This window comes from Hylobates moloch, unplaced genomic scaffold (genome assembly GCF_009828535.3).
Source record: "Hylobates moloch isolate HMO894 unplaced genomic scaffold, HMol_V3 SCAFFOLD_14, whole genome shotgun sequence".
In the NCBI taxonomy this organism is placed as follows: Eukaryota; Metazoa; Chordata; class Mammalia; order Primates; family Hylobatidae; genus Hylobates; species Hylobates moloch.
In genome coordinates this window covers 50,247,741-50,262,476 of record NW_026652289.1, presented here as the reverse complement: position 1 = coordinate 50,262,476, position 14,736 = coordinate 50,247,741, and the positions used below count along the sequence as shown (strand labels likewise).

The window sequence follows — 14,736 nt, the reverse complement described above, 5'->3', positions numbered from 1 at the left end:
CAGTAGATAGAGTGCTCTGACTTATCGGAGAAGTCCTGCTTGGCTGGAGAAGAGCATCAAGCTATTTATCAGCGCCTCATGCCCTTGACAGTTAAGATCATCCAACTAACCTGGCTGTTACCCTATGAATCTCATGCAGCTTTCTGAAAATCATGGGGTCTCTGCGGACTTTCCCGCAGAAAGACAGCCCACTGATTCCACTACCTAGATAAAGACGTGGTGGTGGGTGCCTGTAATCCCAGCTACTCCGTGTAAGAATTAAAGAAAGAGGAAAGAAACACGAAAAGTGGTTTGGCGGTCATGAGAGGTTTATTTTAGAGAAAACAAACCTGAGAGGGCCGTCTGGCCAAGTTAGGTCAGAGGCACACTCTCTTACAGACTAAGTAAGTTTTTAAGGATTCGGGGTGGGAGAGTTTATCAGAGGCTTGGACTGCTTCTGTGTCTCTTTGTTGTGCTTATCTCGGAGGGAGAGTTGTGTGTCTGTTCCCATACATCTTTCTGCAGCTGCAGGCATACCCCCTGAGTCTAATTTTTGTATTTTTAGTAGAGATGGGGTTTCACCATGTTGGCCAGGCTGGTCTCGAACTCCTGACCTCAGGTGATCCTCCCGCCTCGGTCTCCCAAATTGCTGGGATTACAGGCGTGAGCCACCTGTGCCCTGCCTAAACTGTTCGGGTTCTAACATTCCAGCATCCTCCTGCGGAACGCAGCCAGGCCTTACTCAGGCCTTCCAATCAGGACCCTTGCAGTTCCTGGGGCTGGGATGGGGTCGAGTCTCCCTGGGGCCACGTTTTCTAAACGTATCACTTCCAGGATACGTGCCTCCAACAGAAGGAAGGCTAGGAAACGAAAACGTGGATGCGGGTGAGGAGCTGTCAGTGTTACCGCGACGACAACGTGGACCCTGCGGAACTCGGAGGTGCCACTCAAGAGCCGAAAGCCTGCCCACTCGGGGGTGGGGCGGCAACCCGGAGAGCCAATCAGGAATAAGGAGTCCGGTTCATTAAAAGGTAGCCGGATTCTGACTCGGATACTCACTTTGAAGAGGCGGGGCGGAGTTGCAGAAAGTCAACAGAAGCTGGATCTCTGAATTTCTGTTCGCAGCCTCCCAGGCGGGGCCAGGAAAAAATCCTGGCTCCCGGCCGCGCCCCGCCTTCCAGTAGTCTGCGCTGACTGGGCGGCGAGGGACCCGGAGGAGCCAATCAGAAGTCAGGACTTGCGGGGCTTGGAGGAGGGGCGCGGACGCTGCGGCCCCTGCTCTACCTCCTAGCGCCAGTGCGGGGCCGAGGCCGCAATATCTGGCTGCTGGAAAGCGGGATCCACCCCAGGACGTCGGGTTGCTGCCGGTGAGCCAAGGAGGGGGAAGCAGAAACGAGCCCGGCGTCCCCGCTGCGGGAGTCGGGGGCGCCCCCGAGGGCAGGGAGGTTCGCTGCGAGCGTGGAGCCGGGAGTCCTATGCCTCAGGCTTCTCCAGCCCGCACTACCGTCAGCTCGCTGCGTGCGTGATGGGCAAGTCACCCTTCTTCCCGGACCTCACTTGTAACCTACGAGGGCTGAGCTGGGCCCCCAGAATGAAAGCGTGGCACCCGAGAAGCTGTCGAGGCCAGTCCTCCCGGGTCTGTGTGGGGTCGCTGGCCAAGGGCTGTGCCGGCGCCTGGCAGGTGTCTACTGGGAGCAGTCTCTGAGCTCCACTGGACCTCACTTACTCATGCGCCCTCCTCCTCTCTTTTCCTGCCTCTTGGTTCAGCAACCCCTCTGCAGCCCGCTCACCCACCGCTCTTTCCCCTTCACCCACCAGGAAGACCCTTAAAAGCACCTAGTAATGCACTGTTGTCTTTGAAAAACTACAGATGCTAGATTCACCACCTTTCTGTTTCATGATCCCCTTGGGGGTGAACTGCCCCGTGGGTCTGTGGAGTGAAGGTCACCCTTGGTTCACCATTTAATATTAAATAAGGGACTAGCCTACGGGCTGAGAATACAGAGATTGACTGGGTATAATCCCTTGGAAGGATGCAGCAAAAGGGAATGTAGGAGAAGAAAGGTAGAGTTGGAAGACATGCTAAGGTAGAATTTACTAGACTTTGTTACACGTTGGGAGTGAGGGACAGGAAAGAATCAAGAATGACTCCTATTTCTTGTCTGGTATACCTTGCACAAAGTACAGAGCTTAAGGTCCAGCCCCCCTGGCTGTAGGACAAAGGTGGTGAGATTCTGGCGCAGATCTTGGAGTTGGAAATCACACTTGCTTCCTGTTGGCTTTTTCAGGAGCTAAATACTGTTGGCCGGATATATAGACCCACAATCTGTAGTACCTGAATTCCTCCTCTCCCTTTGAATGAAGTAGGAAAAAAAGTTAATAATTTTTAAAAATGTGTGAGTGGGCAACATAGCGAGACACTGTCTCTAAAAAAATAAAAATAATAAAATCAAAAAGACAGGCATGATGGCTTGCACCTGTAATCCCAGCACTTTGGGAGACGAAGGTAGGAGGATTGCTTGAGCCTAGAAGTTCGAGACCAGCCTGGGCAAAATAGTGGGACCCTGTCTCTCCAAAAAAAAAAAAAAAAAGCCAGGCATGGTGGCACCTACCTGCAGTCCCAGCTACTTGGGAAGCTCAGGTGGGAGGATCCCTTGAGCCCAGGAGTTGGAAGGTGCAGTAAGCAGTGATTGTGCCACTGTACTCCAGACTGGGTGACAGAGACCTTGTCTCAAAAAAAAAAAAATTCCCCTCCATACAAAGGAGACATTTGGTTAAAACAGACATGTCTGATAAACATATTTTTTTCTTTGTTTTTATTTACTTTCAGGAGTTGACTTGATCTGTGCCATTAGTTCTATGATTTAGAGCCCTTGTATAAAGAAAAAAGGCAAACTTAAATGAACTTTAGCAGCATAGAATACTAGAGCTAGAGGAGACTTTTAGTAATAATCTAGTCCAACTCTGTTTTAGAGGAGACATGACTAGTCCAGAGTTTCAGAGGTTAGGTAGCAGAGCTGGGACTAAAATATGTCCTATTTCTCCCAGCACAACCTTTTATTACATCAGTCTATTTGGATGGCCAGAGCTAACAACCTTGCTTTACACGGCTATGGAAAACAGGGCTCTCCTAAGAGGAGCTTAACAAGTCAAAGACTGTATGGGAACATCTGGAATAGAAAGGAGACTGGCCTTCACCAGTTGCCTCTAAGCTTCCTTACAACTTTAAGAACTTATCATTCATTTCAAATTCAGAATTATTCTGACATCTTTAATGCTTTGGGAGTTGAAAATGACTCCAGGATTTCATCTTAGAGTTAATGCTTCAGTTCATATTACATTTTGAATACTTACCTTACGCCAGTTTACATATCTCCAGAAGGAATGTTAAAATTCCTTGTAAAGTTTTAAGCCTAAATACAGTGTGACAGGATATGTTGGTTCCCAGAAGTTTCAGGTGCAAAGACTGTTTTGAAACTCTATTTAGGCTTTGTCACAATGTCTTCAGTGAACAAAATCTGAACGGCTTAACTTGCTTCTGAAAGCAAATGCCTGGTTAGAAAGTAAACAGGAAACATGATTGTCAAGAATGCATTAACTTGCAGTAACAGGTGATGGAAACCGATCAGTGGCACAAGCTATGCAAGTTAAGAGGCTGGAGCAATCACTTTGGGTAGGAGGATCAGGGAAGGCCATGGCGGGGGCTAGGGGGTGGTTAGCGTTTGAGGTTTACCTTTCCCTTATTTTCTCTTCTCTTTTCTTTTCTTTCTTTCTCTCTGTCTTCTTTCCTTTCTTTCTTTCTTCTCTCTCTCTTCTCTCTTTTCTTTCTTTTCTTTTCTTTCTTTTTGATGGAGTTTTGCTCTTTCGCCCAGGCTGGAGTGAAGTGATGCAGTCTCATCTCACCACAACCTCCACCCCTCTGGGTTCCAGTGATTCTCCTGCCTCAGCCTCCTGAGTAGCTGGGATTATAGGCGCTGGCCACCATGCCCGGCTAATTTTTTTTTTTTTTTTGTATTTTTAGTAGAGATGGGGTTTTGCCATGTTGGCCAGGCTGGTCTCGAACTCCTGACCTTAGGTGATCCACCCACCTCAGCCTTCCAAAGTGCTGGGATTACAGGCGTGAGCCACTGTCTCTACCTACCCTTATTTTAACTTGAGCCATCAGGCTATAGTCCTGGGACTGAGGCAGGGAGGGGGTCATATAGGAGATTTCTGGTGTATCTCCCTGAATGTTATCCCCTTTCCCTCACTGGAGTTAGGTGGGTTTTTGCTGTGATACAGCCAAATAAATTAGGCATTAACAGACATATGGTCTGATTTTTGGAGTTCCAAGAAAGTCCTAAGATCCACCTCCCTTGTCCTAGCCAATTTCTCAGAAGCGCTTTCTTTTTTAAAGGTAAATTTTACATTCAGTGATATTCACAGATCTTACTAGTTTACTTAGGTTTTAAGTTAAGTTTTGACAAATGTAAGCCATGTCACCAAAGCCTAATCAAGATGTAGAACACTTGCCTCTCAGAAAGTTCTCTCGTGCCCCTTCCCTGTCAGAAGCAACACATCTTCCACTTTCCACAAAAGCTAACTCTTCGTGAGATTCTTTTTTTTTTTTTTTTTTTTTTTTCTAGAGACAGAGTCTCATTATGTTGCCCAGACTAGTCTCGAACTCCTAGCCTTGAGTGATTCTCCCACCTTGGCCTCCCAAAGTGCTGGCTGGGATTACAGGTATGAGCCACTGTGCCCAGCCCATAAGATTATTTTTATATAATACTGTATCCCCTGAACAGCAATCAAAACATACCCTAAAATGCAGCTCACCCTCACAATGTTATCAATTATTTACAACTTAGTATGAAAGAAGGATTAGAATAAAACTATTCTGGGAAAACAGCATGAGATTCTAATGACCTTAAATATTTGGTTCGTGAAGCATGTTCAGAAGCACTACATTGTCTTTCATATGTAGCTGGATGCTCAGAAAATATACCAGGTATGGGTAGCAGAGGGTGGAATTACTAAGTGAAAGAAAACAGTCTCCTCCCCGGCCCATGTATCCAAATCATACTTAAAAATTCAAGGCCCAGCGTGGTGGCTCATGCCTGTAATCCCAGCACTTTGGGATTACAAAGCGGAGGCGGCCAGATCACTTAAGCCCAGAAATTCAAGACCAGCCTGGCCAACATGGTGAAAGTCTGTCTCTGCAAAAAATACAAAAAATTAGCCTGATAATGATGGCTTCTGTAGTCCCAGCCACCTAGGAGGCTGAGGTTCATGGGCGGCTGAGGTTCAAGATCACTGAGCCTGGTGGTTGAGGCTGCAGTGAGTTGTAATCACACTATTGCACTCCAGCCTGGGCGACAGAGCGAGACCCTGTCTCAAAAAAAAAAAAAAATTAATTCAGGCCAGGTCCAGTGGCTCACACCTGTAATCCCAGCACTTTGGGAGGCGTAAGTGGGAGGATCACTTGAGACCAGGAGTTTGAGACCAACCTGGGCAACAAAGTGAGACCCCCATCTCTATCTTTAAAAATAAAAATTCAAATCTATCTTCTGAAGAATGTCTTCCCTTAGGCTGTAGTAATTTCTCTCCCTCTCAGCTTCTGTCACAGTTTTGGCAGATATTAATTTCATAGGTCACAAACTCAAATGTACCTTTTTTTTGTAATTGACCTTAATTTTAATTTTAAGCCCCTATTCCTCTCAGCAGTGGAAAACATATTCTTTACAATTTAAGGTAAACTCAGTCACTTCAGTGTTGATTCAGTCATTTCAGGTTAATACTTATAGTTAATACAGGGTTGTCTTCGGCTCTCCGGCCTTATCTCCTCCAGTGACTCACACAATACTTAGCTCATCAGTCTATGTTTTTCTGTTTGAAATATGTGTAATAAATTAGATGATGATCCTTATAATTTAACCAAACTGTGACTATAAAAGATCACTGTATTTGAATTTATTGTTTAACCTAAGATGGTAGGAATATAGTCAAAAGGACATAAGCATGGATTAGAGTCTGGAGAGCTGAATTCTTTTTTTCTTTTTTTTCTTTTTTTTCTTTTTTTTTTTTTTTTGAGATGGAGTCTCGCCTTGTTGCCCAGGCTGGAGTGTAGTGGTGCGATCTTGGCTCACTGCGGCCTCGACCTCCCATGTTCAAGTGATTCTCCTGCCTCAGCCTCCCGAGTAGTTGGGACTACAGGCGCCCACCACCATGCCCGGCCAATTTTTGTATTATTAGTAGAGACAGGGTTTCACCATGTTGGTCAGGCTGATCTCGAACTCCTGACCTCAGGTGATTTGCCTGCCTCGGCCTCCCAAAGCGCTGGGATTATAGGCTTGAGCCACCACGTCCAGCCCGAGAGCTGAATTCTTACTGTGACTTAATGTGTAACTTTGGGCAAGTCACTTAACCTCTCAGGACCAAAATTTCCTCTATAAAATTAATGGGGGAGGAGGAGGGATTGGACGAGGTGATACCAAGGTGCTTTTCTAGTCTGCGTTTGCGAGGTAAGTTTAAAAATAATGTGTCCTATAAGAATTTGTATGCAGTTGCCAAAACATCTACTTCTTGATCTCATTCACTGATTTGATTTTTTTTTTTAACTTTATGAGTAAAACTTAACAATCAAAAGAAGTACAGAATCAACAGAAACATTATTGGTCTGTCTTGAGAAAAATCATTTAAATAAATATATTCATCCTGTGTCCCCTTTCTGTTTGTTGCTTTTTGTTCCCCTAGACGTAATGTCAAGTGGAAATGATCAGCAGTCAGAGGCTCTTAGCAAACCCACTTTCAGTGAGGAACAAGCTTCTGCGTTAGTGGAGTCAGTGTTTGGGTTGAAAGTTTCCAAGGTCCAGCCACTTCCTAGCTATGATGACCAAAACTTTCATGTCTACGTTTCAAAAACCAAAGATGGCCCAACTGAATATGTCCTCAAAATAAGCAACACCAAGGCTAGCAAAAATCCAGACCTGATTGAAGTGCAGAATCGCATCATCATGTTTCTGAAAGCAGCTGGATTTCCAACAGCCTCTGTGTGTCGCACTAAAGGAGACGACACAGCTTCTCTCGTGTCTGTAGGTAAGAGATGAACAACTCGCCGATCATTACCTATCCAGACACATCACTGCATTTTGGCCACGAGTAGAACTATGAAGAGCAGGTTCATAACTCCAAGTGTAGATGTGGTTATTATTTTTTAGCAACCTCAATAGTACACCCTTAGAGGTGGTTATGTTTTCAGTGTTGGGAGAAGCTACAGTGTCATCAAAGTGGTGATTGGTCCTCTGATTGAGTAGTAGTTAGAGCCCAGTGTGGTGTAAGTTTTCTGTTTAGAAAGGCCCTGACAGATAGTAACTAAGGGGAACATTTGTGGAAATCAGGGGAACATTTTGTGTTTGTTTCACTTATTTTGTTTTGTTGGTGGTGGTTTTGGGGTTATTTGTTTGTTTGTTTTTTGAGACAGGGTCTCACTCTATCACCCAGACTGGAGTACAGTGGTGCAGTCACAGCTCACTGCAGCCTTGACCTCCTGGGCTCAGGTGATCCTCCCACTTCAGCCTGCTGAGTAGCTGGGACTACAGGTGTGCATTACCACACAGAGCTAATTTTGTAGTGTTTTTGTAGAGGCAGGGTTTTGCCATGTTGCCCAGGCTGGTCTTGAACTCCTGGCCTCAAGTGATCTGCCTTCATTGGCTTCCCAAAGTGCTGGGATTACAGACATGAATCGCCACACCTGGCCTGTTTTTTTTTTTTTAACCAGAAAAATAATAAAACATTTTTATTACTTAGAGAAGCTATAAATTCTGGTGCTGTGGTATAGTAGAAAGAATATAATACTGGAAATCAGGAATTTTAGATTTTAGCTTTGTCATTACTGTATATGTGACCTTGGACACACAGACCACTTAAATCCCTAAGGCCACCAGTCCTCATCTGTGAGACAGCCCTTTTCACCTCTAAATACTAAAATGCTAAGAATGGACCTAATTCAGCTCTTTAAGCACAGGCTAAAACCAATTTCTTGAAGTTTTTTAAAGGTTCAAAATCTTGATTGTCTTTTTTTCTCTTAATTATTCACCATTCTTTCTTAATTTGCGTTGCTCCAAATACCTGAGGCCCATTGTGGTCCCTGAGACACAGTTATTGTCCTGTGTTGCAAACACAGGCTGTCCCATAAGAAGCCTGATTCTGGAAGTCATTTATTTGTACCTCACTCGCCTCAATTGTGAACTTATGAAAGAGTATGTGTTTTTGCTTTCATTTACCACACTAGGTAATTTTTGTGTAGAGCTAAGGCCAGCAGAGTTAGGGCTATAATTTCATTGGTATGTAAATGGCCAGTTCCAATGTTTTGAAGGTTTGTATATTCTACCTTCTTGCTTCATCCACTCAACTCTACTTCATAGAATCCTGCCGAGCTGTTTTAGATTAGCACATTTTTGTTGTTGTTCTGTAATTTCTGCTCTTTTCAGTAATACTTGCAGAGGCAGAATAGCTTCTAATTCTATTATATCTAAATACCTCTCTCTCTCTCTCTCCATATATATATATTTAGTCAAAGGATATTTTATTCCATCTATTTAGATAGTGGCTCTGAAATCAAAAGCTACTTGGTGAGGCTGCTGACTTACCTCCCAGGAACACCCATCGCTGAGCTTCCCATCAGCCCCCAGCTATTGTATGAAATTGGAAGACTAGCTGCCAAATTGGATGAGACACTGCAGGTAAGATTTGGGGCTTTATTTTATTCTAAGGGACGTTTGTTTGTTATTTTATTTTAAAAAAAAACTAAGAATCAGATTCTCTTTTTATGTATGGTGCTACCTAAGGTATGTTATGAAGGGAATGGAGTCCTAGAGTGCATACATTTTATGACAGTAAAGCTAACTTCTGCCTCTTACTGGTGTAGGCTGGGTGTGGTGGTCCACGCCTGTAATCCCAGCACTTTGGGATACTGAAGTAGAGGGATCTAACTTCAGGCCAGGAGTTTGAGACCAGCCTGGCCAACATAGTGAAACCCCATCTCTTCTAAAAAATACAAAAATTTAGGTCATGGTGGCGTGTGCCTGTAATCTCAGCTACTTGGGAGGCTGAGGCAGGAGAATTGCTTGAGCCAGGAGGTGGAGGTTGCAGTGAGCCGAGATCACACCACTATACTTCTAGCCTGGGCAACAGAGCAACACTGTCTCCAAAAAAAATTTTTTTTTTTTTGAGATGGAGTCTCGCTCTTGTCGTCCAGGCTGGAGTGCAGTGGCGTGATCTCGGCTCACTGCAAGCTCCGCCTCCCGGGTTCATGCCATTCTCCTGCCTCAGCCTCTCAAGTAGCTGGGACTACAGGCGCCCACCACCACGCCCGGCTAATTTTTTGTATTTTTAGTAGAGACGGGGTTTCACCATATTAGCCAGGATGGTCTCGATCTCCTGACCTCGTGATCCACCACCTGGGCCTCCCAAAGTGCTGGGATTACAGGCATGAACCACTGCCCCCGGCCCAAAAAAATTTTTAAAATTAAAAAATAAATAAATCTTACTGGTGTATTGGAAAGATTACCTAAATTTTTAGAAATTCATGATATTCTTCATGCTGCTCACTGAAAACAGTTAATATTCACAAATGGAAGCCTGAAGATTTCATCCAGTCACAGTATAATCAGCTGCAGCTCCATATGAAGCAATACGAGGTTGCAAATGGATTAATGATGTATGTTAAGGATGTTTTTGCCCTACAGAAACAATATAATGTATGACAGGTACCTTTTAGACTCACCCATAAAACATCTTCATTTATTCAATATTGACTGAGTACCTTTTATGTTATTAAAAAAAATCACAGGACAAAGGAAATATATTTACTATTTATTAAGTGGAAATGGATCATCATAAAGGTCTTCATTGTCATCCTCATTTTGAGTGGGCTGAGGAGGAGGAGGAAGAGAAGGGTTGGTCTTTTTTTTTTTTTTTTTTTTTTTGAGACAGGGTCTCACTCTGTCTCCCAGGCTGGAGTACAGTGGTACAGTCACAGCTTAATGCAGCCTCGACTTCCTAGGCTCAAGCAATCCTCCCACCTCAGCCTCCCGGGTAGCTGGGACTACAGGAGTGTGCCACTACACCCATCTAATTTATTTTTATATTTTTTGTAGAGATGGGGTTTCGCCATGTTGCCCAGGCTGGTCTCAAACTCCTGAGCTCAAGCAATCTTCTCACCTCTGCCTCCCAAAATGCTGGGATGACAGTCATGAGCTACCCCATGCCTAGCCAGGGGGTTGATTTTTGTATTAGGCCATTCTCGCACTGCTATAAAGAAATACCTGAGACTAGGTAATTTATACAGAAAAGAGGTTTAGGCCAGGTGCGGTGACTCACGCCTGTAATCCCTGCACTTTGGGAGGCCAAAGCAGGAGGATCACTTGAGGCCAGGAGTTTGGGACCAGCCTAGGCAACATGGTGAAACCCTGTCTCTACTAAAAATACAAAAAATTATCCTGGCGTGGTGGTGCATGCTCATAGTCCCAGCTACTTGGGAGGCTGAGGTGGGAGGATCACCTGAGCCCAGGAGGTTGAGGCTGCAGTAAGTTGTCATCGCACCACTGCACTCCAGCCTGGGTGACAGAGCAAAACCTTGTCTCAAAAAAAAAGAAAAAAGAAAGAAAGAAAGACATTGCTCCACTTCTTGCTTGCATCTGTTCTTTTCTTTTCTTTCTTTTTTTTTTTTTTTTGAGACAGAGTTTCCACTGTCGCCCAGGCTGGAGTGCAATGCTGTGACCTCTGCCTCCCGGGCTCATTGCTTGCATTATTTCTGAGAGGAAATCTGCCATCAGATTGTTCCTCTGAATGTAATGTGTCTTTTGTATGTGTGTGGCAGCTTTTAAAACTTTCTCTTGAGGCCAGGTGGGGTGGCTCACACCTGTAATCCCAGCACTTTGGGAGGCTGAGGCAGGCAGATCACTTGAGGTCAGGAGTTCAAGACCAGCCTGGCCCACATGGCAAAACCCCGTCTCTACTGAAAATACAAAAATTAGCTGGGCATGGTGGTGCACGCCTATAATCCCAGCTGCTTTGGAGACTGAGGCAGGAGAATTACCCGAACCCAGGAGGCGGAGGTTGCAGTGAACCAAGATTGCACCACTGCACTCCAATCTGGGTGACAGACTGAGACTCCATCTTAAAAAAAAAAAAAAAATTCTCTTTATCTCCAGTTTTGAGCAGTTTGATTAAGGCATGACTTGCATAGTTTTCCTCATGTTTGTTATGCTTGCCATTCACTGGGATTCCTTGAGTGGATGTAGTGAAGTTACTTGGAAGCAGTTTGATCCTTTTGGGTCATGCTTTTACTACTTGATAGATGGGACCAAGGACCAATTTACTACTGATCAAAATCCTTCAGTGTCCTGTGAGCTGTGAGGTTTTCCAGTGCGGGCGGTAGGAACAGGCACTCTTCCTGGCCCTGTGTGTGCCGTGTACTCTTCCTCTAATCTTTTCAGGTGGCTCTTTCCCTAGTTTTGAGTAGTTTCCTCACATTTACACATGGGTCATACACCCATCTGCTAAATTCTCAAGGGGGACATAATGCAGATCCCTGGAGTGCTCTCTCTCTGCAGCTCTCCCATCCCTGGTAATCTGTCCTGCAAACTCAAACTACTTTGGTCTCCCCGGACTCTCAACTCTACCTCCTCAACTCAGAGAGTCCTCTGGGCTCCGCGTGGGTCTTCCCTCTCTGCACTGCATCCTCTGTCAAGGCAGTGAGCTAGGGCAAACTGCCCTTGTGTGTTTTATTTTTTTTTTTTTTTGAGACAGGGTCTCACTCTGTCACCCAGACTAGAGTGCAGTGGCACCATCTCAGCTCACCGCAACCTCCGCCTCCCAGGCTCAAGGGATTCTCCTGCCTCAGCCTCCTGAGTAGCTGCCACAACAGCCCAGCTAATTTTTTGGTATTTGTAGTAGAGACAGGGTTTCACTATGTTGGCCAGGCTGGTCTTGAACTCCTGACCTCAAATGATCCACCCACCTTGGCTTCCCAAAGTGCTGGGATTATAGGCGTGAGCCACCACACCTGGGCCCCTTGTTTGTTTCCATCCTCTCAGGGATCATTGTTTTTCATTGCCTAACATCTAATAACTTGAAAACCAGTGTTTAACGTATTTTGTCCACTGTTTTTGCTTTTTCTGGCAGGAGGGTAAACCCCCCATTACACCCCTCTTGGCCAAAAACTGAAGACCAGGCCAGGCGCAGTAGCTTATGCCTATAATCCCAGCACTTTGGGAGGCCGAGGTGGATGGATCACCTGAGGTCAGGAGTTAAGAGACCAGCTAGCCAACGTGGTGAAACCCCATCTACTAAAAATACAAAAATTAGCCGGGTGTGGTGGCGGGCGCCTGTAATCCCAGCTACTGGGGAGGCTGAGACAGGAGAATCACTTGAACCTGGGAGGCAGAGGCTGCAGTGAGCCGAGATTGCACCACTGCACTCCAGCCTGGACAAGACAGAGCAAGACTCTGTCTAAAAAAAAAAAAAAAAAAAAAAAAACTGAAGCCCCTGTTGCGGTGTAAATAGTGTTCATTTATCCTTAGATCCTCAAATAGAAATATTATAACCTTTTTTTCTGATTAAAAATCCTTCGGTGATCCATTATTTAAAGAAAACCAGATAAAAACACAAAGAAAAATTAAGTTACCACTAATTCCATCATCCAGAGATGACATTCTCTGAACCATTTATTCCATGTACCACACTATTCCATAGCCCCAGGGGCATACGTGGTGCTCAGCATATGTTTATAAACCCACAGACCTTTTTCTATACTTACAATAATCACCATTTTATATTGCACTCTATCCATTTATTCAACAAATATTTATTGAGCTTCTGCAAGGGTTTGGGTGGTAAACATATTACACATTTCCGTTGAAATAGATTTCAATTAAGTTTGAGCAAATTCATTTGTGGACTTTCGTTAAAATGTTCATTTGTTCACAATAATATAAGTTGGATTTAAATAGCCCGTTCTAATTAATATATTTTTAGGAAATTTTCTTCACATATTAATTTTATTTAGAAAAACCTTTGAACTTGGCCGGGCACAGTGGCTCACTCCTATAATCCCAGCGCTTTGGGAGGCCAAGGTGGGTGGATCACTTGTGGTCAGGAGTTTCAGACCAGCCTCGCCAACGTAATGAAACCCCATCTCTACTAAAAATACAAAAATTATCTGGGCGTGGTGGCAGGTGCCTGTAGTCCCAGCTACTTGGGAGGCTAAGGCAAAGAGAATCACTTGAACCCAGGAGGTGGAGGTTGCAGTGAGGTGAGACCACACCACTGCACTCCAGCCTGGGTGAAAGAGTGAGACAACGTCTCAAAAAAACAAAAACAAAAACCGAAACCTTTGAACTGATTGTAGTGCTCAATAAAGTCTGTCTACCTTCCTCAAACTTAAACCTACTATTGAGGTTTAAATGACTGTCTGTTACATAATAGTTTTCCTTTACCAGCAACCTTTCCTTCTGCCCTAACTGTGGGCTTCATTCATATGCCTATGGCCACTGAACTTTCAACTTTTCCTGCTATATTCTGAAAAAGTAATACAGTTTCAGAGGGAAATAGCACCACATCATTGCTGACAGTGAGTCAATTCTGCTATGCATTTAGCCACCTGCTGCTTTGCTGTGCAACTTACTTTAAGTTGTCTTACAGAGGACAAGGGAGCTCTAGAGGGAACCAAGCATTCTTCATTTGGCATTACATGCATTTTATCATGCATTATTCCTGTTGCTCATCCCCTCACCCAGTCTCACCCCATGCCTTTGCAGGAGCTGAGTTCTTAGTTTTTCTATAAGTACTAAGAACTGTAGAGTCTATGAAAGATAATACACAAGTGTGGTATTTTAGTCATGTAGGCATGGCCGAGGCTGTGGCTGCTCTGCTGGGGACATGGTTGGGCCATTGAAGCTTCCAGCAGTTGGTCAGGTAGGCCTGTGGGATCCAAAGTAGGCAGGAGTTCTGGGGATTGTAGGGGCCAGAACTGAGGAGTTAACAAGTGAAGGGACCAACTAGTACTGGAATTTGGTTGCCATTTGGTCCACAGATGGGCTGGAAGTCAATCTCAGGAGATTTCATTAACTATAAGAAAGAAGAAAATATAGGACAGGCTTATGAGTATGATTGTGGTCAAAGCTTTGTACTAGAGGAAACAAGATGCATGGGAAATGGGAGCTGGGGTATGGGGTGGAGAATGAGGGAGTTATTCTACTGGTGCAAAAGTAATTGCAGGTTTGCCATTACTTTTAATTGCAACACTGCAATTACTTTTGCACCAACCTAATAACAAGAGGAGGGCTAAGATAGGCTAATAAAGAGTGCTGATTAAATTATCAAGAATTCAGGTTGGTGTAGCAAGGAGCCAAGTGGATAGAAAAGCCAGAGAAGTCAGGCAGATAAGGACAACACTGATTTTAACAAACATGTATTGAGCACCTATATGTATGAAGTTTTCATTTCATGTCTTAGTGAATCCACAATTGATTGTAAAGCCGGTAATTGATAGCTTGATTTTGCTATCTAAGGAAACTAAAATCTGGGATATTAAGTGGTAGAGCCAGTTGAAACCTAGATCTTTCTGAGTCAACCCCAGGATTCTTCCCAGTACCCCATACTAGAGCTGAGAAGTTCTACAGCTGCGTGGGTCAATCGTGCCATCATTTCAGAAGCGGACTCAGAGCCTTCCCCGAGTAGACTGTCGCTCCACTGGAAACCCAATATTATCTTTCA

At 44.5% G+C, this 14,736-nt stretch overlaps 1 protein-coding gene across 1 annotated transcript in view; it reads left to right on the top strand.

The window, feature by feature from the left end:
* Nucleotides 1-1,251: 1,251 nt before the first annotated feature.
* The window catches only part of HYKK (hydroxylysine kinase), a 28,629-nt gene continuing 15,144 nt past the window's right edge, over nt 1,252-14,736 (top strand). The window contains exons 1-3 of the mRNA XM_032176008.2: nt 1,252-1,346; nt 6,712-7,053; nt 8,560-8,699. Of these exons, the coding sequence (XP_032031899.1) occupies nt 6,717-7,053; nt 8,560-8,699 (477 nt within the window). The 5' untranslated portion in view covers nt 1,252-1,346; nt 6,712-6,716. The remainder of the gene's footprint in view (nt 1,347-6,711; nt 7,054-8,559; nt 8,700-14,736) is intronic.